The sequence below is a fragment of the Chiloscyllium plagiosum genome, unplaced genomic scaffold, assembly GCF_037043375.1.
Source record: "Chiloscyllium plagiosum isolate Xiang-an unplaced genomic scaffold, Cpla_swu_hap1 HiC_scaffold_3, whole genome shotgun sequence".
In the NCBI taxonomy this organism is placed as follows: Eukaryota; Metazoa; Chordata; class Chondrichthyes; order Orectolobiformes; family Hemiscylliidae; genus Chiloscyllium; species Chiloscyllium plagiosum.
Window position 1 is genome coordinate 127,891,772 of NW_028270141.1, and position 25,700 is coordinate 127,917,471.

The 25,700-nt window shown below is 45.8% G+C and overlaps 1 protein-coding gene across 2 annotated transcripts in view; it reads right to left on the reverse strand.

Moving 5' to 3' along the window:
- The window catches only part of LOC148151334 (EH domain-containing protein 3-like), a 53,967-nt gene extending 32,712 nt beyond the window's left edge, over nt 1-21,255 (reverse strand). For both annotated transcript variants that reach the window (XR_015754459.1, XM_087983322.1), the window contains exon 1: nt 20,955-21,255. Coding sequence is in view for 1 of the 2 variants with exons in the window: in XM_087983322.1 (XP_087839448.1) it covers nt 20,955-21,181 (227 nt within the window). In the remaining variant the exon portion in view is untranslated. The remainder of the gene's footprint in view (nt 1-20,954) is intronic.
- Between the last annotated feature and the right edge of the window lie 4,445 nt (nt 21,256-25,700).

Below are 25,700 nucleotides of genomic sequence, written 5' to 3' on the forward strand. Positions count from 1 at the left end.
CAAGAGGAGTCATTGTCGCAATGCCTCTGTCAGTGGTTAAAATCACATCTTTAGTGGGGAACAATATTCTCAGGGGGCTTTTAAAAAAAAAATGGCAATCTGGGAGTGAATGAGGAGAATTTGATTGAATGTCAGAGAGCTCCATCACCAGGTTTACAGCAGAACAGCAGTCAAAATTGACAAAGGCAATGTTGAGAGGTGGGTTCAATTCACAGGGCACCACACCACTGGAGGAAAATGTATATGGATGGTTCCAAAGAAGGAAAAAGATCAGAAAGGGGAAGTGATCATCACCACTTTATATTTACAGTTGTGTAGATGAGTTTATACTAATACAAGAAGAAACTGCGAGTCAGTGGCTGCAGCAGGTGTCGATGAGGATAAGGTATAAAATAGCTGAAAAAAAATGGGCAGTAGACAGGGACACCCCGTATACTGAATCAGCTGTATACCTCACTACACTGCACGAAGGTGGGAACTCACCCGATAGTTAAAGAGGGCTCACTGAAAATTAGAGTGTTGTTCATATACTGTGAAAGTGAGGACTGCAGATGCTGGAGGTTAGAGTCAAGATTAGAGTGGTGCTGGAAAAGCACTAAAGGAATACAGCATCCGAGGAGCAGGAGATCAGGGATCATGTTCATACTACATGAGAGATTCAAAACTGATTTAATCGTGAATTTCAAATCTTCTGAAATGGCATGAACTGTGTTTTATGATTCGATTTTGCAACAAGTTTTTGTGCTTTACAACCCCAGGTTGTTCTCAAAATACAGATAAACAATCAATCGGCAAATATCAAAATGAACTCAGCTTTTCAAAAATGTTTAAGACAAACATACAAAACATCAAGGCGAAAGATAAATGCTTCTGCTGTGAAGGTGATCTTAAAAATACTAAAACGATTGGAGACAATTGAAAACAAATCGTAAAATCCAAAGAAATAACTATCAAATTCACAAGGTCAGTTTGAAATGAACAGCAGATTTTAACAGCTTTCCTGAACAAAATTAAATTACAACATCACAGAGCGACTTGGGCCCCACCCCCTATCTCAGTCCTGCAAGGAGTTCAACTCTTTCTGCTGGCAGCTTCCTTTCAATTTGCCCAGACACCTTTCATATTGCTAGATGTGTATTAATGGAAATTTACAGACATCCTACCTGGATTTGCCTTTGAGAGACTTGTCCTTGACAAGCCAAGACATGTGTTATCTTCTGAGACAAAGTGTTCATGAAGGGGAGAACCTAAAACGGACTCCGATCACTCAGGACACTGATCTAACAAAAAACATGTGAAACCACCAAGCCTGGGAATTGTTTCTGAAATTTGGATTGATAAATAAAGTGATAAATTGTGCTCGGCAAGCACTCAGTGGGGAAATTACATGAAGTTTAAGCAGTTCAGTGATCTAAATCTATGAGCAACGTTCTGAAATATTTTAAAACTGAAATGTCTGAAGAAATTTATCAACCGACCTTTAGAATCCTGAGATTCCCAACCGTAACAGGTTCTTGCATGTTCCTGGTTTAAAGTCTCGGATAAAACATGAATATTTGATTCCTGTTTTAAGAGTATTATGGGAATATTTTCAATCACTGGTAGTTGGAAAATGACACAACATGGAATATGAATAACCACCAAAAGTGTAGGTAAGTGGGATATTTCAAGAAAAAAGAAAAAGTGCCAATGAAATAGATTAACTGAGAACTTTCTCTTGGTGATGTCTGTCTCTAGCTCAAGAAGTTTTAAGAGAGCTGGATTGCATGCTTTGGCCATTACCCGAAGAATCGGGACCATGTGTGAGGATATATATGCCTCACCTCTTCAACTTTTGATCTTTTGACCTGAAGAGCAAAGAAACATATTTTGAAAAATGAGGTACTGACACACAGTTTCTCTGTGGAGTATCTTTAAATAAAGGGAGAACTGAAGAATGTTTTTCTCTTTTTTTTAAATATGCTTACTGACACAGGCAACAAGACACCATTGTGTGAAGACTTTATTCTTTATTCTCCACCACCAGGAAAACATCCACATGTGTAGTGAAACATGAATGAGCAAAGCCTGATAAGAGCAATGATTCCATCAAAAGTTGAATTGGTGAGAGGAGAGGAGGGCAGTTCAGGAGAGAACTAAATGAAAATAAGTTGGCAGGGGAAATAAAGCACTCCACCACCCACAGTGCCCACTACACCCTAAAGGCATCAAGAGCATTGGTGTGGGTGGACACCTCCAAAGAGAACCAGGTTCAAAGATAACTGTGGATGAGGGGCAGGCAGTTGGCAGTGACAAGCCCCCTCACAGCCTACTGCCTGGACCAAGTAATTGAAAAGGGACTGCAAACACACACAACCAATATATACATGATCCACAGACTTTACAGCACCACAAAATAAGCAATTGTGTTGGGAATCTGTGAATCACTGCAATCTGTTGTTATAAGGGACTGCTGCATAAAACACCTTCCACCCCCGGTTCCTGAGGGAAAGAGGGAGGACACGAGCAAAGAGACATCCACTGGGAATCCCGCCACCTGGTGGCAAGTAAGCAAGTTAACTGGCATATGATGCTACATTATGACAGTTAGTGTCATTACACTCTAAATACCCCAATATTTTTGGCTCTATGTAACACATTGCCAAGCTTTGATGACAGGAAAACAGGAATCATTAACACAACACCAATTAACACAAACAGCAATTTTGTGTTAAGACTGCAGGGTCACCAAATGGAAAATGAGATGCTATTCTTAAAGTTTGCTGACACATTGTTCTTGGTGATATATTCCAAAATGATGTTATACACAGGTGCTAGTGCCCTGAGCCAGCACCCAGTGAATTATTTGGCCCTTTGCCGGCAAACGTTAAATAAATGTTCATTTATTGCCCAAGGAGGCACTGTCTCATTAGTCCACCTTAAATCTGCCCTACAACCCGTAGGTGCTACAGGCATCATTCCTGCTCGCATAATCTTTTTTAAAATTAATTTGTGGGGTGTGGATGTCGCTGGCTGGCCAGCATTTATTGCCTGACCCTAGTTGCCCTTGAGAAGGTGGTGATGAACTGCCTTTCTAAACCACTGCAGTCCACCTGCTTTGGGTTGACCCACACCATGAGAGAGGGAATACCAGGATTCTGACTCACATTGAAGAAACTAACATGTCTGCAAGTCAGGATGGTGACAGAATTGGATGGGAACTTGAAGGTGGTGGTGTTCCCATATATCCTCTAGGAGTCAGTGAGGGCTGCAGATGCTAGAGATCAGAGTTGAGAGTGTGTTGCTGGAAAAGCACAGCAGGCCAGGCAGCATCCGAGGAGCAGGAAAATCGATGTTTCGGGTCAGAGCCTTTCATCAGGAATGAGGCTGGGAGCCTAGTGGGTGAACAGAAAAGTGGGAGGGGAGTGGGGCTGGGGAGAAGGTAATTGAGAGCATAATGGGTAGATGAAGGCAGGAGTAAAGATGATAGGTTGGAACAGATAGGTGGGAAGGAAGATTGACAGGTGGGACAAGTCATGAGGGCGGTGCTGAGCTGGAAGGTTGGAACTGGGGTGGGGGGGAGAAAAAGAGAGAAATAAGGAAATTGAAGTCCACATTGATGCCCTGGGGTTGAAGGGTCCTGAGGTGGAAGATAACGCGTTCTTCCTCCAAGCGTAGGGTGGTGAGCGAGTGGTGATGGGGGCCCAGGATCTGCATGTCCTCGGTAGAATGGGAGGGGGAGTTTAAATGATCGACCACAGGGTGGTGGGGTTGATTGGTGCGGGTGTCCCAGAGATGTTCTCTGAAGCACTCTGGGGAAACTGGACACCTTCTCGCAACGTAGTGGAGACCGCATCGGGAGCAACGGATACAATAAATGACAGGAAGTGCAGGTGAAACTTTGATGGATGTGGAAGGCTCCTTTGGGGCCTTGGATGGAGGTTGGAGTGGTGAGAGAGATGCGGGCGCAGGTTTTGCAATTCCTGCGGTGGCAGGGGAAGGAGCCAGGAGGGGAGGGCAGCTTGTTGGGGGGGCATGGACCTGACCAAGTAGTCACGGAGGGAATGGTCTTTGTGGAAAGCAGATAGGAATGGGGAGGGAACTATATCCCTGGTGGTGGTGTCCATTTGTCAGTGGCAGAAATGTCAGTGGATGATGTGATTTATGTGGAGGTTAGTGGGGTGGAAGGTGAGGACCGGGGGGTGTTCTGTCGTTTTGAGGTTGGAGGGGTGGGGTTCGAGGACAGAGATGCAGAACGTGAATGAGATGTGTTGGAGGGGAAATTTCGGTCTTTAAAGAAGGAAGCCATCTGGTGTGTTTTGTGGAGGAACCGGTCCTCCTGGGAGCAGATGCGGCGGAGGCAGAAGAATTGCGAATACAGGATAGCATTTTTGCAGGATGTAGAATGAGGAGATGTAATGCAGGTACCTGTGGGAGTCGGTGGATTTGTGAAAAATGTCACTGTTGAGTCGGTCCTTGTGGATGGAGATGGAGAGGTCTAGGAAGGGGAGGAAGGTATCAGAGATGGTCCAGGTGAATTTAAGGTCGGGTGGAATGTGTTGGTGAAGTTGATGAACTGTTTGACCACCTCATGGGAGCACAAGGTGGTGCTGATGCAGTCAATGTAGCAGAAGAAAAAGTGGTGCTGGTGCAACTCCGGAAGATGGACTGTCCAACGTAGCCAATAAAGAGACAAGCATAGCTGGGGCCCATGCAGGTGTCCAAAGCTACCCTTTTCGTCAGGATAAAGTGGGAGGATTGGAAGGAGAAATTGTTGAGGGGGAGGACCAGTTAAGCTAAATGAATAAGAGTGTCAGTGGAAGGGTACTGGTGGGGACTTCGGGAGAGGAAGAAACGGAGGGCTTGGAAGCCCTGGTCATGGCGGATGGAGGTGTCGAGGGACTAGATGTCCGTGGTGAAGATGAGGTGTTGGAGGCCAGGGAAATGGAAGTCTTAGAGGTTGGAGGTGGTGGAGGGCGTGGGTGGACCGGGGAGGGGGGTGGAAATAGGACAATATTGGAGGTAGGTGGAGATGAATTTGATGGGGCAGGAGCAGGCTGAGACGATGGGTCGGCCGAGGTGGGCAGGCTTGTGGGTCTTGGGTAGGAGGTAAAAATCGGGCAGTGCATGGTTCCTGAACTAGGAGGTTGGAAGCTGTGGGTGAGAGATCCCCTGAGGTGATGAGGTTGCATGTGGTCTGGGAGATGATTGTTTGGTGATGGGGGGTAAGGTCATGGTCGAGGGGGTGGTAGGAGGTGGTGTCTTCGAGTTGGCACCTGGCGTCAGCGGTGTAGAGGTCAGTGTACCAAACTACCACTGCACTCCCTTTGTCACTGGTTTGATAGTGAGGTTGGGGATGAAGCAAAGGACGTGGAGGGCTGCGCGTTGTGAGGGCGAGAGTTGGTGAAGTGGTTGGACAGGTTGAGACAGCCACCAAACTACCACAGTACCTCCTTTGTCCACTGCGCCAAACTACCACTGGACCTCCACTACAAACACATTACAAATTTCCTGAAGGGATTTTCCTGCTCCTCGAATGCTGCCTGACCTGCTGTGCTTTTCCAGCACCACTCCAATCTAGACTTAAATTCACCGGGCCCATCTCTGACACTACCCTCTCCTTCGCGGACCTCTCCATCAACGGTGACCAACTCAACACTGACATTTTCTACAAACCCACCGACTCCCACAGCTACCTGGATTACACCTCCTCCCACCCGATTTCCTGCAAAAATGCTATCCAGTATTCCCAATTCCTCCTCCTCCGCATCTGTTCCCAGGAGGACCAGTTCCACCACAGAGCACCAGATGGCCTCCTCCTTCAAACACCAAATTTCCACTCCCACTTGCATTGGAAGGCATTTTCAACCAGCTCATCCACATCCCACATCTCGGCCCTCGAACTTCACCCTCCAACCGCAACAAGGACAGAACTCCCTGGTCCTCACCTTCCACCACACCAACCTCCGCCGACATTTTCGCACCTACAAAAGGACACCACCACCAGGAATATATTTCCCTCCCCATCCCTTTCCGCAAAGACCGTTCCTGCTCCTCGGATGCTGCCTGAACTGCTGTGCTCTTCCAGCACCACTAATCCAAAGACTACCTGGTCAGGTCCACGCCCCCTAACAAGCCACTCTCCCCTGCCACCACAGGAAGTGCAAAACCTGCACCCACCCACCCTGGTAAATCTTCTCTGCACCCTCTCTAAAGCTTTCACATCTTTTCCGTAATGAAGCAACCAGAACTGAACACAATACTCCAAGTGTAGCCTAACCAGCATTCTATAGAGGTGCAGCATAACTTCACGGTTCTTAAACTCAATCCCCATGTGAATGAAAGCCAACACACCATCTGCATTCTTAACAACCCAATCAACCTTGGTGGCAACTTTGAGGGAACTATGGATATGGATCCCAAGATACCTCTATTCCTCCACACTGCCAAGAATCCTGCCATTAACCATGCATTTTGCATTCAAATTCGACCTTCCAAAAAGTGAATGACTTTACATTTTTCTAAGTTGAACTCTACCTGCCACTTATCAGCCCAGTTCTGCATTGTCAATATCTCATTGCAACCTACAACAGCCCACCACACTATCCACAACTCCACCAACCTTCATGTCATCGGCAAACTTACTAACCCACTCTTCAACTTATTCATCCAACTCATTTATAAAAATCACAAAAGAGGAATACTCGTCACCAAGCTCCAGGCTGAATACCTTCCACCTACTACCACTTGCTGTCTTCTATGGGCCAGCTAATTCTGTAACCAGACAGACAAGTTTCCCTATATACCATCCCTCCTTACTTTCTGAATGAGCCTACCATGCTAAAATCCATGTACACCACATCCACTGCTCTACCTTCATCAACACGTTTTGTCACATCTTCAAAAGAATTCAATAAGGTTTGTCAGGCACGATCTGCCCCTCACAAAGCCATGCTGATTACTTGGAAAACCATAGTTTGATTAGAGATCATAAATCCTGTGTCTCAGAACCCTCTCAAAAAACTTTGCCCACTACTGACTGGTCTGTAATTTCCAGGATTATCCTAATTCCTTTTCTTGAACAAGGGAATTACATTATTGAACCTACAATCATCTGGTACTACTCCAGTCGACAGTGAGGATGCAAAGATCATTGCCAATGGTGCAGCAAACTATTCCCTCGATTCCTGTAGTAACCTATGGTATATCCTGTCTGGCCCAGGGTACAAACCATCCTTATGTTCTTCAAAATTTTCAACACATCCTCTTTCCTAACATCAACTTGTTCTAGCATATCAGTCTGTTTCACGCTGTCCTCAGAAATGTCAAGGTCCCTTTCAGTAGTGAATACTGAAACAAAGTATTCAGTAAGAACGTCCCTTACCTCCTCCAACTCCAGGCACAAGTTCCCTCCACTATCCCTGATCAGTCCTAACCTCACTCTGGCCATCCTCTTGTTCCTTACATAAGCATAGAACACCTTAGGGCTTCCCTTAATCCTACCCACTAAAGCTTTATCATGCCCCCTTTTAGCTCTCCTGAGTCCATTCCTCAGTTCCTTCCTCACTCCCTTGTAAACCTCTAAAAGTCCTGAATGATCCTTGCCCCCTCAATCTTAAGTAAGCATCCTTCTTCCTCTTGACTAGATGCCCCACATCCCTTGTCACCCAAGGTTCTTTCAACCTCCCATCTTTTCCTCGCCTCAGTGAGATAAACCTACCCAGCACTATCAGTAGGTGCTTCCTAAACAACCTCCATATTTCTGTTGCGCATTTCCCAGAGAACATCTGTTCTCAAATTTGGCACCCCAGTTCCTGACTAATATTGCAAATTACCCCTCCCCTCAATTAAATACTTTCCCACACAGTCTGCTCCTAACCCTCTCCAAGAGTATAGTAAAGGTCATAGAGATGTGATCACTATCACTAAAATGCTTTCCCACAGAGAGCTGACACCTGGCACCAAATCCAATATGGCCTCCCCTCTAGTCGGCCTATTACATCAGGAACCCTTCCTGGACACCTGACAAAAACTGCTCCATCCAAACTATTTGAACTAAGCAGGTTCCAATCAATATTGGGAAGTTAAAGTCACCCATGTTAGTTCTGCACATTTCCAAAATCTGCCTCCCATCTGCTCTTCCATATCTCTGTTGGTATTGGGGGTCCTGTAGAAAGCTCCCAAATAAAGTGGCTGCTCCTATCTTGTTTCGGACTTCCACCCACACTGACTTTATAGACAAACCCTCCTACATGATCTCCCTTTCTGCAACTGTGATACTATTGCTGATTAGCCAAGCCACTCCTCCACCTCTTTTATCTCACCCCCATTCCTTTTGAAATTATCTAAACCCTGGAACATCTAACAACCATTCCTGCCCCTATGATATCCAAGTCTCCATAATAGCCACAATATTACAGGGCTTTGCCCTATCAAGTGCCAAGCTCTCCTCTCAGACTTTCCGCATGCCGTATCTGCCTGTTCACTACCTCTTCCATCACCTGATCTATAGCTCAGGTTCAACCAAAGTTGATCTCCTGGCTTGACGGTAATGGTTGAGTGGGGAATATACTGGGCGATGAGATCGCAAATTGTGCCGGGAGTACAATTCTGCTGTTGATGGCACATAGCACCTCATGGATGCAGAGTCTTGAGTTGGTGGATTTGCCATTTAGCATTGTGTTAAGTGCCACACAGCATTGTAGAAGCTATTCTCAATGTGAAGGTGGGATTTTGTCTCCACAAGGGCTGTGCAGTGGTCACTCTTGCCAATTGCCATGGAGAGGTGTGACTGGCAGATTGGTCAGAATGAGGTCTGTTTCTTGCTCTTGTTGGTTCCCTCACCATCTGCTGTAGACCCAATCTTGCAACTACATCCTTCAGGATCTGACCAGCACAATCAGTAGTGCTGCTGCTGAGCCACTCTTGGATGGACATTGAAATTTCCCACCCAGAGTAAGATTGTGCCTTTGTAATTCTAACTGCTTCCTCCAAGAATTGTTCATCGTGGAGAACTATCGATTCATTAGCCGAGAGAAGACAGTACATGATAATTAGCAAGAGGTTTCTTTGCCCATGTTTAACCTGAAGTCATGAGACTTCATTGGGTACTGAGTCAATCTTTCAGACTTCCAGGGCAAGCCCCTCTGCGGGGTTTGTTACAGGACATATCTAGGGATCATGATGGTGTCTAGTACATTGTCACTGAATCATACCTCACAGACAATGACCATGTTAGCTTTTGCTTGACTAGTGTGAGAGACAGCTCCGAATTTGGGCCCTAACCTCCAGATGTTAGCGAGGAAGACTTTGCAGAGTCAACAGGCCAGTTTCTGCCAGTCATTTCAGATGCCTAGGTCAATGCCAGGTTGTCAGTCCAGTTACATTTCCTTCAGAGTTTGTAGCAATTGATCCAACTTAATGGCTTGATTGGCCAATTCAGATAGCAGCACAAGTCAACGACATTGCTGTGGGTTGAAAGTCACGTGAGGTGAGGATGGCAGATTGTCTTCTCTGAAGGACATTAATGAACCAGATGGGTTTTTTTGACAATCGACAATGGTTTCATGGTCATCAGTACATTTCTAACTCCACAAAAATAGACAGAATTCAAATTCTACCATCTGCCTTGGCAGGGTTTGAACCCAGGTCCCCAGAACATTCAGAGTTTCTTGATTAATACCGGTTATCTGTAGTCTGAAACATTTCTGGCATTTGTCTGCCTTCAGTGATGTCCATTAACCCAAAAAAAAACCCAGTTAACATTCTGGGGATCCGGATTCCAAACCTGCCACAGGAAATGGTGGAATTTGAGTTCAATAAGTATCTGGAGTCTAATCATCACAATGATGATATCATTGCCGATTGTCAGGAAATAAACTATTGGTTCACGAATGTAGTTAAGAAAGAAAACTGCTAACCTTACCTGATCTCTTGTGCATCTTTTCCAGTCGGAAAGTTGGTAGAGAGTGCTCCTTCATTACAACGGGAGTAATGTGCACAAATGAAAATTATTTCCAGTGGAAAGCCCATGATGGGTCATTGCTTTCGGGGTCAACAAGCAATTAGTTAGCTGTTATATTTTAACCTGGAGAGGAGCAAGAACTATTTCTCTCAGAGGGAAAGAATGACTGCAGAGGCTGGGTCATTAAGTTCATTCAAGTCTATGATAGACAGATTTTTAAACAGCAACCGAATTTAGGCTTATCGGGAAAAAGACAGAAAAGTGGAATTGAGCATTATGTCTTATGGTCTTATTAGGTTCTTGAGTATCAAGGATTATGGGGAGAAAGCAGGAGAATGGGGTTGAGAAACTGATCAACCATGATTGAATGGTGGAGCAGACTTGATGGCTGAGTCGTCTAATTTATGCTCCAATGTCTTATGGTCTTATTATTTGATCAGCCGTGACCTCATTGAATGGCAGAGTAAAGTAGATGGGTTTTTGTAGTCCATTTTTTTTAAAAAACAGATTTCATTCATATTCAATTTCCTTGTTCCTTATCAGTTGCTTAGTCCTCCTTTGTGAAACCATTTTCATAAAACCTCTTTGCAACCTCAAGGACACTCACATATTTCCTAAAATGCTGATCAATGGATTCAATGCTCAAGTTGGGGCAATTCCAGACTTCCACTGTGGTTCAGCAAAACCTCCCTCATTCTGTATTCCATCCTCTCAGTATAAACTCAATATTCCATTTGCTTTGCTAGTTACTATCTCAAGTAATGCTTCCTTCAAATATTGGCACACCCAAAATTTCCTTGTTCAATTTTCTGAAGTGACAATCCATTTATTGCAACACCTCACAAAAATACATCCCCTTATCAGCCACAGGACTGTCCATTCTGATCGCCTATTAATTCTGTTTCTGTAATCACAATTGAACTGCATGATGGAGGGTTCTCAAAAGACTGGAAGACTGACTCGTGTTCTTATTGCCCTGTTAATCTACTCAGATCCAGACAGGTTTTGTCACAAGAAATTAGAATTAAATGTATATATTCTTAATTCCATTGCAGGACTTCTCACAGTTAATTTGAATGGAAAGAATATGAAGAACTAGTATTTGATTTCCTGAAGGAGTTTGAACAAGACGTCAGAAACCTTGAAAAATCTTTTTCATCAAATAGAATAAAATAAAAAGGTGGATTAATACAAACATGTTTTACACAGAAATTGGAATGAACTTTTTCTGAAAGCTTTTTTGTACATATTGAACAGTGAGATGTGCTTAATTCTGAAATTGTTCGGTCTTGCCCAAACTGCACATTGTATAATTCTGGTCTCCTTACCTACAGAAAGGTGTACCATTATACCTGCCTACTAGTGAATAGAATAACTGTTCGTTAGACAGATTAGAGGAGATTTACTAGGATGTTGCTTGGTATGAAGGGAAGGCCTTATGAGGAAAGGCTGAGGGACTTGAGGCTGTTTTCGTTAGAGAGAAGAGGGTTGAAAGGCGACTTAATAGAGACATATAAGATAATCAGAGGGTTAGATAGGGTGGACAGGGAGAGCCTTTTTCCAAGAATGGTGATGGTGAGCACGAGGGGGCATAGCTTTAAATTGAGGAGTGATAGATACAGTACAGATGTCAGAGGTAGTTTCTTTACTCGGAGAGTAGTAAGGGTACGGAATGCTTTGCCTGCAACGCTAGTAGAATCGCCAACTTTAAGTACATTTAAGTCATCATTGGACAAGCATATGGACGTATATGGAATAGTGTAGGTTAGATGGGCTTCAGATTTGTATGACAGATCGGCGCAACATCAAGGGCCGAAGGGCCTGTACTGTGCTGTAATGTTCTATATACATGTGCCCATATTGGGAATTCGACCAATTCCTCCAATGGCCCATCTCAGAATCCTGGGATCCTGTTTATAAAAGACAAAGTGAGGACAGCAGATGCTGGAGATCAGAGCTAAAAATGTGTTGCTGGAAAAGCGCAGGTCAGGCAGTATCCAAGGAGCAGGAGAATTGACGTTTCGGGCATGAGCCCTTCTTCAGGAATGAGGAAAGTGTGTCCAGCAGGCTAAGATAAAAGGTTTCTTGCGGTTGCAGGGGAAGGTGCCGGGAGTGGAGGTTGGGTTGATGGGGGGTGTGGACCTGACGAGGGAGTCACGGAGGGAGTGGTCTTTTCGGAACGCTGATAGGGGAGGGGAGGGAAATATATCCCTGGTGGTGGGGTCCGTTTGGAGGTGGCGGAAATGACGACGGATACCATGTATATGGAGGTTGGTGGGGTGGTAGTTGAGGACCAGTGGGGTTCTGTCCTGGTGGCGATTGGAGGGGCGGGACTCAAGGGCGGAGGAATGGGAAGTGGAGGAGATGCGGTGGAGAGCATCGCCGATCATGTCTGGGGGGAAATTGCGGTCTTTGATGAAGGAGCCCATCTGGGTTGTACGGTATTGGAACTAGTCCTCCTGGTCCTCAACTACCATCCCACCAACCACCATATACATGGTATCATCCGCCGTCATTTATGCCACCTCCAAACGGACCCCACCACCACGGATATATTTCCCTCCCATCCCCTATCAGCGTTCCGAAAAGACCACTCCCGTGACTCTCTCGTCAGGTCCACACCCCCCATCAACCCAACCTCTTCCCCTGCAACCGCAAGAAATGCAAAACTTGCACCCACACCTCCCCCCTTACTTCGCTCCAAGGCCCCAAGGGATCCTTCCATATCTGCCACAAATTCACCTGTACCTCCACACACATCATTAACTGCATCCACTGCACCCGATGTGGCCTCGTCTATATTGGGGAGACAGGCCGCCTACTTGCAGAACGTTTCAGAGAACACCTCTGGGACACCCGGACCAACCAACCCAACCACCCCGTGGCTCAACACTTCAACTCCCCCTCCCACTCCACCAAGGACATGCAGGTCCTTGGACTCCTCCATCGCCAGACCATAGCAACACGACGGCTGGAGGAAGAGCGCCTCATCTTCCGCCTAGGAACCCTCCAACCACAAGGGATGAACTCAGATTTCTCCAGTTTCCTCATTTCCCCTCCCCCCACCTTGTCTCAGTCCCAACCCTCAAACTCAGCACCACCTTCCTAACCTGCAATCTTCTTCCCGACCTCTCCGCCCCCACCTCCACTCCGGCCTATCACCCTCACCTTAACCTCCTTCCACCTATCACATTTCCAATGCCCCTCCCCCAAGTCCCTCCTCCCTACCTTTTATCTTAGCCTGCTGGACACACTTTCCTCATTCCTGAAGAAGGGCTCATGCCCGAAACGTCGATTCTCCTGCTCCTTGGATGCTGCCTGACCTGCTGCGCTTTTCCAGCAACAAATTTTCAATCCTGTTTATAAATACTGCCATCTACTGACAGTCAGTCACGATATCCCTAACCAAGCATTTACTCTTCATTCAAGTTTTTTCGGCCTGAGTAACATCAAAGTTGGCCTCAAAATACCATTTGTGAACCAGTCATTGTCACTAACAACTTCCGCTGTTCCCCTCAATCCGATAACATCCCCGACATGACCCAGGCAGACTGGACAAACTGACCCAGCTGGACCCAAAATGCTTTCAACTCCCCACCAATCCCAGGAGTCTGCCAATACCTCATTACTGACCCACTACTCCCCTTCACTACCACAGTCCCATTGGAATTGATACTTCCCGCCACTCCATCACCAGCAAAAGAACAACCCTTCCATTTGCCTAGGATTTAAACCTTATTCGACCCAACTCCATTACAACCAAAAGCTGCCCCTGAACAGACACCCCCTAATCCTGCCAACAGGATTAGAATTGACAACCGCCTGCATTTCTCCATCAGCACACAATACACAGCTCCCCCCCCCCGCCTCAATAATGTGAAGCCCCACCCAAAGTGACCCAGGTAGAACCGACTTCTCCTTCCAGACCTGGTAGCACCACACCCCATTCCTTGAACCTCTGAACCCGACACTGCCTCTTCAACACATCACCACCTTCCTCTCGACCCCACCAGATCCATCAGTCCCACTCCCCTCCAAATTTGACCCAGCTGAACCAACATTTCCCTAACTACAAACTGGTCCCTTGATGGAGCCCAAGCTTTTTCTCACTTACCTGACAATATACCCTTCAATCCCAGGCACTATAACCCCCTCACTCCCCTGGAGCCCATCCCCACTACAATTGATGCAAACTTTCTTTTCTCTCCACTCTCGTCGTAACAAAAGGATACAAGACAATTTGTTTCTCTAACAGCTTGCTGAACCTATCCATTAACTTTCCACGGTTCACAAAAAGGACATTCACGCCGTTCTGAACACCAACATTTTCCAGTCACTCACCAATTCAAAACATTCCACTTGTTTATTTGGTCCATATTTTGCTCCCATCACATTTCCCAAAATCCTGTTCCATCTGCCATGTTCCTCTCCATTCCCTCAACCCAATATGGAAGAACTATGTGGTTTTCCAGCCACACATTAACCAGAATTTGGTTCCAGCTCTGGTTGGTCTGGCCCTGACAGAGCAGTCCTGACTGCTTGTTCATTTTAATAGTCTTTGTAATGAGGATTCCTCTTCAAATCCAAATTATTGGATAGAGTTTCAGATTCATTTCAGACCAATTTCTGGACATTTTTGTGACATGAGCTTAAAGTCTTCATACACAGTACTTACAGGGGTGAAAGTCAATTGTCCATGGGTGCCATGTCTTTCATTGGGAAACAAAGATTAATCACTACAGCAAAATTTCTCTGTTGTAATTGTTAAAAATGATTTATTCCCACATGGGGATTAAGGAGGATCTGGTGCCAGATATAATTCCAGAATGACCACTCTGTACATGAGCTCATTGCGGTCTGCAACATATCCTAATTACAAAGTACTGAAGTTGTTACATGTAAAATCATGCAGTGGTTAGATTTCAAATCATTCTCTAACACACTCATTCTGAGCGAGTCCCACACTGAATTATTTAATTACTGGAAAGTGTTTAAACAGTGTTCACCATTTGTAAAAATTGAGTCTTTCATCACAGCATCTGGAAGAACTCCTGTATGTTATTTGTTTTGTCGCCGGTTCTCTATAATGGATTTATCATGGATCAGTTAACATTCAAATATACACTGGGAGCTGCAGGAAGAACAAGACATTTACTGGGTGAACCTGATCACAGGCACACTCAAGGAAATTTCATGAGTTCTGAAGGAGTGGAAAATATGGCCACAGGCTGATGTAATGAGATAGGTACTAAAAATTCTCCATTCCAAGATGAATTCTTGTTCTGCGATTCACTCAATGTTGTGTTTGTGTCAGATTAGTTTGTGAGCAGGAAACTGATTTGTATCCCATCATTACTCGTTATCGTGAGCCCCTTTTATAATGATGTTACACCTTCATCTGAAAGTTAGGTACATATGAGAATCACGAGGCATCTGATGTTTATTTAAAAGTGACAAACAACAGTCACCTTTGTGCTCTTGTGTCTGAGGTCAGAGGTTGCACTTGTTGAACTCTGCAGCACAACGAAAGGGGGCAGGAAAGTGGGAGCTTGCTTGGAGGCTCAGGAACAGGAGGGGTAAGTGAGAGGAAGAAGACGGGTGTGGAATGGAGTCTGGAGGGGGAAGGATCTTATAAGTGGAACCAGAAAGTGCCAGACACATTCCTCATGCATTTAGAATTCGTCACGAGTTCCCAGTCACACTATAGACACCTCAAATTTGAATTGGAGTGGCCTCGGAACCAGAAAGAGGGAAGAGAGTGGAAGCGGTGAACACTGGTTACTGCTGTAAGGAACAACAGGGTCAGGATGAAAACTCCACTCTCTACATGGGCAATAGAATATTCCCTTTTCCTGATAAGGAGACACTGGACATAGTAGAGGGGATGAGGAGAAAGGTAGTTTCTCAATCCAGTTCAGTGTTACTCAGATTAGTGGAGGTTCAGAAAACTGCTGGATCCAGGTAATTGATTTATTGTCATGTGTACAAAGTACAGTGAAAAGCTTTGTTTATGAGCACTACAGGCATATCACAGTAAGGCTCAGAACAAGATATTCAGACGGAGGACTACAGTAACATTTATCTCTCTTGTACGCCCTGTGCAATGTAGCACACTCAGCATCATTTGAGCGGAGAGTCCATTCAATAGACTTAACTGCATGGAAGCTGCCCCAGGACCTGCTGGTGGGTGCATCATTCTCTATATGGCAGCACCTCCCAATGGTTTAATCTACTTTCCTAGTCTTTCCAGTACAGTGGCATTCTCATGTTTGTACCGCTTCAGAAAAAAAATTAAATCAAAAGGACCAGACATTAACCACAGCTTGTATCTCCGGACCCTATTTGAACCCTCTTGTGACCATGTTCCCTCCTCTGTCACCATGGCCTGGGCAACATCCTCCTCTTCTGTTAAAGATAGATGCCAAGAGTTCATTTCACACCTCAGCCATACCACCTCCCTCCTTGTAAATCCTCTTTCTGGTCTCTAATCAGTTCTATTCTTTCTTGATCTCATCTCTCTATTGAAGAGTGGGATTCCTCTTGGCTAGCTGCTAGTTTTTGTCATAATATGCTTTTTTTGCCTCTCCTCTGAACCTTTAATATGCCAACAGCTTCTTAACTGTATTTTCCGCCATACACCTTATTTAGAAGCACTTTTCTTGCCCGTGTTGCTTTCTACCTCCTTTCTGATTGAGGGACTCTATTTTTGTCCTACCTTCTCCTGTTTGGAGGGAACATACTTTAACTGGACCTCAACCATCTCTTTTTGGAAGGTAGCCCATTTCAGTTCCTGGTTTTCCTGCCATCCTCTTTGTTCCAGTCAATCGGGCCAGCTTTCTTGTCAAATGTTTTTCTCACCCTGGATTGCTGCATGTCATTCTCCAACACCATCTTGTAGCACCAGCTCCAATGATCATTGTCTCCTGTCTCCCACTACCACATCATCCAAATTGGCCCAACTCATTTCCAAGGACTAAGTCCAACAATGTATCTTGGTGAATGAGCGGAGTCAATCACATGGTGACTAAATGTATTACATTGACTACAAATGACTAGAGCAATGTAATACTGCAGACTGAATACACTTTGATTAATATATTTGTTTTAGTTTAGTCTTAATCAAGTAAACACCAGTTTCTTGTCAGTAAACTTGGTCAGGTTCCATTGGCAGGCTGCAAGAGGATTAGCGCAACCTGGGGTTCATTGCGTTACAGCTTTTGTTGAATTCCTCTTTGGCTCATCTGTCCCAGTCACTTGTTGACATGACAGTGGGACTCACCACCTGAATTTTAAAGTTAGTGTAGAGAACAGCAACAGGGCAACCAGTTTGCGGCAGCCTAAACCAGCTCAAGTTCTCCTATCCCTTCACATCCACCCCAAACTCTTGGGATCTTTATTTTGAATTTGAGAGTCAAGGAAATGTGAAACAGTGCTTTGATGCAGGAAACAAGGTGGGTAGAGTAAATGGCATTTTTTATATATTTATTCCAAACAAAATGCTGGTTCAAATCTGGGAGGAGGTTCTGGAACTGCACAAGATGTTAGTGTGACTGCACCCAGAATATTGCTGGACTGAAAGCCAATTCCCCACCCACTAACTATTTGACTTTATCTCCAATGTCCGTTTGTCTGTGTGTTCCAGGTATACAATGGGCCAAGTGCTCTCCATTTAATGGAGAAAGTGAGGTCTGCAAATGCTGGAGATCAGAGCTGAAAATGTGTTGCTGGAAAAGCGCAGCAGGTCAGGCAGCATCCAGGGAACAGGAGAATCGACGTTTCGGGCATAAGCCCTTCTTCAGGAATGAGGAAAGTTTGACCAGCAGGCTAAGATAAAAGGTAGGGAGGAGGGACTTGGGGGAGGGGCGTCGGAAATGTGATAGGTGGAAAGAGGTCAAGGTGAGGGTGATAGGTCAGACTGGGGTGGGGGCGGAGAGGTCGGGAAGAAGATTGCAGGTTAGGAAGGCGGTGCTGAATTCGATGGATTTGACTGAGACAAGGTGGGGGGGGGGGGGGGGGGGGGGGGGAAATGAGGAAACTGGTGAAATCCGAGTTCATCCCTTGTGGTTGGAGGGTTCCTAGGCGGAAGATGAGGCGTTCTTCCTCCAACCGTCGTTTTGTTGTGGTCTGACGATGGAGGAGTCCAAGGACCTGCATATCCTTGGTGGAGTGGGAGGGGGAATTGAAATGTTGAGCCACCGGGTGGTTGGGTTGGTTGGTCCGGGTGTCCCAGAGGTGTTCTCTGAAACGCTCCGCAAGTAGCCGGCCTGTCTCCCCAATATAGAGGAGGCCACATCGGGTGCAGAGGATGCAATAGATAATGTGTGTGTGGAGGTGCAGGTGAATCTGTGGCGGATATGGAAGTTTCCTTTTGGGCCTTGGAGGGAGGTGAGGGGGGTAGGTATGGGTGCAAGTCTTGCACCTCCTGCGGTTGCAGGGGAAGGTGCCGGGAGTGGAGGTTGGGTTGGTGGGGGTGTGGATCTGACGAGGGAGTCACGGAGGGAGTGGTCTTTACGGAATGCTGATAGGGGAGGGGAGGGAAATATATCCTTGGTGGTGGGGTCCGTTTGGAGGTGGCGGAAATGACGGCGGATGATGCGCTGTACATGGAGATTGGTGGGGTGGTAGGTGAGGACCAGTGGGGTTCTGTCCTGGTGGCGGTTGGAGGGGCGGGGTTCAAGGGCAGAGGAGCGGGAAGTGGAAGAGATGCGGTGGAGGGCATCGTCGACCACGTCGGGGGGGGGGGGGAATTGCGGTCCTTGAAGAAGAACACCTCTGGGACACCCGGACCAACCAACCCAACCACCCGGTGGCTCAACATTTCAATTCCCCCTCCCACTCCACCAAGGATATGCAGGTCCTTGGACTCCATAGTCAGACCACAACAAAACGACAGTTGGAGGAAGAACGCCTCATCTTCCACCTAGGAACCCTCCAACCACAAGGGATGAACTCGGATTTCACCAGTTTCCTCATTTCCCCTCCCCCCACCCTGTCTCAGTCAAATCCATCAAATTCAGCACCACCTTCCTAACCTGCAATCTTCTTCCCGACCTCTCTGCCCCCAACCCAGTCTTACCTATCACCCTCACCTTGACCTCTTTCCACCTATCACATTTCCGACGCCCCTCCCCCAAGTCCCTCCTCCCTACCTTTTATCTTAGCCTGCTGGACAAACTTTCCTCATTCCTGAAGAAGGGCTTATGCCCGAAACGTCGATTCTCCTGTTCCCTGGATGCTGCCTGACCTGCTGCGTTTTTCCAGCAACACATTTCCAGCTCTGATCTCCAGCATCTGCAGACCTCACTTTCTCCTTTTCCATAGGAGCTTTATTAGAATTATGATAAGTTGCCCCATGCGCTCTCCCACTGATACCTCAGTCATTTGCCCTGCCTCATTCCCCAACTGAAGGGATTATTGCTCCTGTTCAAGTAAGAACATTTACATACTGAGGTAAAAACAATGACTGCAGATGCTGGAAACCAGATTCTGGATTAGTGGTGCTGGAAGAGCACAGCAGTTCAGGCAGCATCCAAGGAGCTTCAAAATCGACGTTTCGGGCAAAAGCCCTTCACATTTACATACTGATCAAGTGCATACAAGAGAACTTCCTTAAAATGCCTCTCCATTCAAGCCCTTAACACCGAGTCTAGGATTGGAAAAAGTCAAAATCCCCCACCATTACAACCCTATTATTCTAGGGATACTTTTACGTATTTGCATTTCAATTTCCTACTGATTATTGGGGGGCAGGGGGAGGGGCACTATAATACAATCCTAACAAGGTGATTGTCCCTTTATTTCTCAGTTCTACCCTTCTACCTATGCTTTCACTGGTAAATCATTCAGGAATATTTCCCTAAGTACAGGGATAGTACTATCCTGACCCAAACAAAAAGAAACACTCCACATGCCATCTTCTCTTGACCCCCTTTGTTTCTCTCCCATAGCATTAATACCTCAACATTAAAACGACAAGTCCTGCCCATCCCTGACCCACGTTTCTATAATAGCTATGATATCTCAGTCTCACGTCCCCAGCTCTGCCCCAAGTTCATCTGGTTTGTCAGGCTTCTTGCCTTGAAATGCAATGCTAATTTATCAGTCCCACCTCATGCTCTGCCAAGCTCTTGTCTACCTTGACTATTTGACTTACTCCCATACTGTATGAGCTTTTCTCATTATTAGTTGTCTGCCTGATTACATTAGAACCAGTCACCATACCAGAAACTGGCTAAATGCTACCATCCCAAGGACCCACCCCCTACAGTATCCAACACTGGAGAGCAGATAAACATGACAGGAGGATCAGAAGGGCAAATAACCCTGTAGAGAAGGAAGAACAGAAATTATAAATTCCCCAGAGGTCAGGTAGACAGAACTAACAAGCCAAGCTGAAACACAAATAACAAGGGCTCAAGAGGGATATAGGCCAAATGGGATCAGATTGGGATGCCTGGTCAACACAGAGGAGTTTGACCAAAACGTCTGCATTCTTGCTGTCTGATTCTATTCCCTGTGTATATTAAATACAGATAAAAGTCAGATGCAAAAAGCCATTTCTCTCTTCAGTGAGTCCTCTACCCTGGGCAAGATGAACACAGGGGGAATCTGGTTTCTCCAAACAGCAACATTCCCATCCTGGGGACAGATTTCAGATTTCACTCATGGCAGCAGGAGTGTGGGGGACAGTGAGTGAGTGAGGGTCAGTGCAGCCTGATTTCCCTGTGCAATACCCTCTCCCTCTCACCCAGGGGGGCACAGTGAGTGAGTGAGGGTCAGTGCAGCCTGATTTCCCTGTGCAATACCCTCTCCCTCTCACCCAGGGGGGTACAGTGAGTGAGTGAGGGTCAGTGCAGCCTGATTTCCCTATGCAATACCCTCTCCCTCTCACCCAGGGGGGCACAGTGAGTGAGTAAGGGTCAGTGCAGCCTGATTTCCCTGTGCAATACCCTCTCCCTCTCACCCAGGGGGGCACAGTGAGTGAGTGAGGGTCCGGCTGGTGTGTGCTCACCTGATGAAGGTGGTCTTGCCGGTGGAGTACTGACCGACCAGCAGCAGCATGGGCTTGTTGTCGAAATCCGCATTGTCCAGGGCGGGCGAGTGGAACTCGTGGAAGCGGTAATGTTCCTCCAGGGGAAGCAGTTTGCTTTTGTAGAGCTTCTTCAGGCCGTCCGTCACCGTCTGAAATACCTCGGGATCCTTCTTGCCGCGGTCATGCGCCCCCAGCCAGCTGAACATGCTGCCGGATAACCTGGGAAAGTGTAAACCCAGACTAAAGCAGCAGTTTACAGCGACAACAATAACCTCCTTAAAGCCCGGCCCCTCCTCCTGAAAGTCTCCCCGAAGCCGCTCCGCTTTAAGGAGCCGCAGCTCGAGACAGCTCCCGCCCCCGCGCGCCGTCCTCTTCCAGTGACGTCAACCAACGGCTTCATCCCGCACGTGCGGTTCAGGGGAAGCGGGAATGAGGCCGTTCAGCCCATCCAGTCTGCTCAGCCAGCCGTGCCTGAGACGTTTCCCAGCCCCACTCCCCCGCTTTCTTCTCGCAACCTTGATAACCAACAACTTAGCTATCGCCACCTCATCTCACGAACTCGCCAGCTTCACCGAGTTGTCAGACTAAAATAAACTAACCAGTTTCACTAAATTATCCAGAGAAACAAGTCGCAGATGCTGTAATCCAAAGTAAAACACAGCAAGCCAGACAGCATCAGGAGATGGAGAAGTTAACATTTTGGGTGTAAGCCTTCTTCATGCTTGCTGTTTCTTCTCACCCCCTGCTGGTCTACACACTGAATTGGGAGAAAGTGAGGACTGCAGATACAGGAGATCAGAGTCAAAAAGGGATGAAGGAAATGTGGAGAATTGGTCAAGAAAACTGCGCAGTGGGGTAAGAGGTGAGTAAGAATAGAACGTAGCAATAGCCCGAGCAAAACTTCCACATGGTGGTAGTGAAAATTCCACGTGGTGATAATAAAATCCAAGTGGTGTTAATAAAACTTCCACATGGTGGTAGTGAAAATTCCACGTGGTGAATATAAGACCCTATAGATAATGCCTCATGGAAACAAGGGCCTGAACAGATAGGGCAAAATAAATAAGGGGGAATTGTTTTACTAAAAGAACTGATAGACCTGTTTAGAAAGCTGGCAGATTTGTAGTGGATGATTAAAAGTAAAATAGTAGCAAATAGTCATAGTGTTAAAATGTTACTAGACTGTTGAATGTTTTAGACAAGGCTTGTATAATACTGAGACAGTAGTTTGGGAAATTAACAAAGGGTCTGTTTAAGTAAGGCTCTGAATGAGAGAGAGAGAGAGAGAGAGAGAGAGAGAGATTGATTTACTGCTAAGCTCTTGGCTGTTCGCAACAAGGCTCTGCATGAGAGAGAAAGAGCCATTGATTTAATGCTGAGTTCTTGACTGTGAGTAGAAAGTTTCTGTGTGTGAGAGAGAGAGACTTCATAGTTTAACCATTGTGATCTGGTTTGTATGCATAATTGTTTGTTGTTGGTTAAATGTTTATATTTTGTTTCCCTGGAGCTCAAGATCCTGGAGTAGTTTGATTTTATTTTGCACTGTAAGAATTTAAGATAGTGTTTTTTTTAGAGAGAGATTTTTCAAGAAACCATTAGTGATTGCTGCATTTTGCTGGTGCAGTGTTAGATTGGTTTAAGCTGAACGAATGAGAATTATTAACTGAGAACATTTAAGAATTGTTAGATTGGTAAAGGACAATTGCAAGTTATAAAGTTAAGGATTGCTTATACTGTTGACAAAGCTGTACCAGACTTGAATAGCATAAGAAAGTGACTAAATGGCCAAAAGAGAATACCTTTGATATTCATATGTGCAATGAGATGGAAGGACTAATTAAGAACCATAAGCTGAAAGAGAAATCTAAAATAGGAACCGAAAGAGGGATCAGGTGATGCAAATACTGAAACTTTTCAGGAAAGAGAGTCAGGAGTGGAAGGTAGCTTGTCAGACACCCATGGTGACTAGGAAGGCTGGAAAGAACAAGCTGAGCAGTTACGGGAAACAGAAAAGCAGGAATCAGATACCCCACAACCCCCCCCCCCCACCCAGATGTGGAGGAGCTGAATAGACCTTCCCACACAAATGTAGAGGCATTGAAGCAGTGTCCAGTAATAAAGGGAGCAGTAAAAATAGAGGGACAGTTAGAATGGGACAGAAGTACAGAAGACAAAAATGAACATAGAACATTACAGCGCAGTACAGGCCATTCGGCCCTCGATGTTGCACCGACCTGTCATACCAATCTGAAACCCATCTAACCTACACTATTCCATATACGTCCATATGCTTGTCCAATGATGACTTAAATGTACTTAAAGTTGGCGAATATACTACCGTTGCAGGCAAAGCATTCCATACCCTTACTCCTGGCTGAGTAAAGAAATTACCTCTGACATCTGTCCTATATATTTCACCCCTCAATTTAAAGCTATGTCCCCTTTTGCTTGCCGTCCCCATACTTGGAAAAAGGCTCTCCCTGTCCACCCTATCTAACCCTCTGATTATCATATATGTCTCTATTAAGTCACCTCTCAACCTTCTTCTCTCTAACAAAAACAGCCTCAAGTCCTTCAGCCTTTCCTTGTAAGACATTCCCTCCATACCAGGCAACATCCTCGTAAATCTCCTCTGCACCCTTTCCAAAGCTTCTACATCCTTCATCTAATGCGGTGACCAGAACTGTCCACAATACTCCAAGTACGACCGCAACAGAGTTTTGTACAGCTGTAGCATAACTGCATGGTTCCGGAACTCGATCCCTCTATTAATAAAAGCTAAAACACTGTACACCTTCTTAACAACCCTGTCAACCTGGGTGGCAACATTCAAGGATCTGTGTACCTGGACACCAAGATCTTTCTGCTCATCTACACTACCAAGAATCTTACCATTAGCCCAGTACTTTGCATTCGTGTTACTCTGACCAAAGTGAGTTACCTCACACTTGTCCGCATTAAACTCCATTTGCCACCCCTCAACCCAGCTCTGCAGCTTATCTATGTCTCTCTGTAACCTACAACATCCTTCGTCACTATCCATAACTCCACTGACCTTAATGTCATCTGCAAATTTACTAACCCACCCTTCTACGTCCTCATCCAGGTCGGTTATAAAAATGACGAACAGCAGTGGACCCAACACCGACCCTTGCGGTACACCACTAGTAACTGGACTCCAGGATGAACATTTCCCATCAACCACCAACCTCTGTCTTCTTTCAGCAAGCCAATTACTGATCCAAACTGCTATATCTCCCACAATCCCATTCCTCCGCATTTTGTACAATAGCCTACTGTGGGGAACCTTATCAAATGCCTTGCTGAAATCCATATACACCACATCAACCGGTTTACTCTCATCTACCTGTTTGATCAACTTCTCAAAGAACTCAATAAGGTTTGTGAGGCACGGCCTACCCTTCACAAAACCGTGCTGACTATCCCTAATCAAATTATTCTTTTCCAGATGATTATAAATCCTATCTCTTGTAACCTTTTCCAACACTTTACCAACAACTGAAGTAAGGCTCATTGGTCTATAATTACCAGGGTTGTCTCTACTCCCATTCTTGAACAGGGGAACCACATTTGCTATCCTCCAGTCTTCTGGCACTGTTCCTGTAGACAATGACGATTTAAAGATCAATGCCAAAGGCTCAGCAATCTCCTCCCTGGCTTCTCAGAGGATCCTAGGATAAATCCCATCCGGCCCAGGGGACTTCTCTATTTTCATACTCTGCAGGATTTCTAATACCTCTTCCTTGTGAACCTCCGTCCCACCTAGTCTAGTAGCCTGTGTCTCAGTATTCTCCTTGCCAACATTGTCATTTTCTAGAGTGAATACTGTCAAAAAATATTCATTTAGTGCTTCCCCTTATCTCCTCTGACTCCACACACAACTTCCCACTACTATCTTTGATTGGCTCTAATCTTACTCTCGTCATTCTTTTATTCCTTAAATCCCTATAGAAAGTCTTAGTCTGAACTGAGGGAAAGAAAAGAAAGAGAGAAAAGGGACAGGCAGGAGCAAATGGAAGCTATGTAACGAGAGCAAGAAAAGCTGAAACATGAGATTAGTATGCTGTGTGGACTAAGGGAACAAAAAGCAGCTGAGGAATACTCATGGTTGAAAGTCTGTGCGAAGATTTGTAGCTCGGGTGCTCGTTGTTGTGGTTCTGTTTGCCGAGCTGGAAGTTTTTGTTGCAAACGTTTCGTCCCCTGGCTAGGCGACATCATCAGTGCTTGGGAGCCTCCTGCGAAGCGCTTCTTTGATGTTTCCTCCGGTGTTTATAGTGGTCTGTCCCTGCCGCTTCCGGTTGTCAGTTTCAGCTGTCCGCTGTAGTGGTTGGTATATTGGGTCCAGGTCAATGTGTTTGTTGATGGAATTTGTGGATGAATGCCATGCCTGTAGGAATTCCCTGGCTGTTCTCTGTCTGGCTTGCCCTATGATAGTAGTGTTGTCCCAGTCGAATTCATGTTGCTTGACATGAAAAAAAAACACACCGGATCATCAACGCCACACTCACAGGAATCCGATTCACGAGAGAAGAAGAAAAGGATAGCCAACTCCCATTCCTAGACGTGATAGTACAGAGAACACCAGACGGAGAATTCACTACAAGGGTATACAGGCAAGCCACACACACAGACCAAGTCCTAAACTATGAAAGTAACCACCCCAACACACACAAACAAAGCTGCATCAGGACACTATTCAAAAGG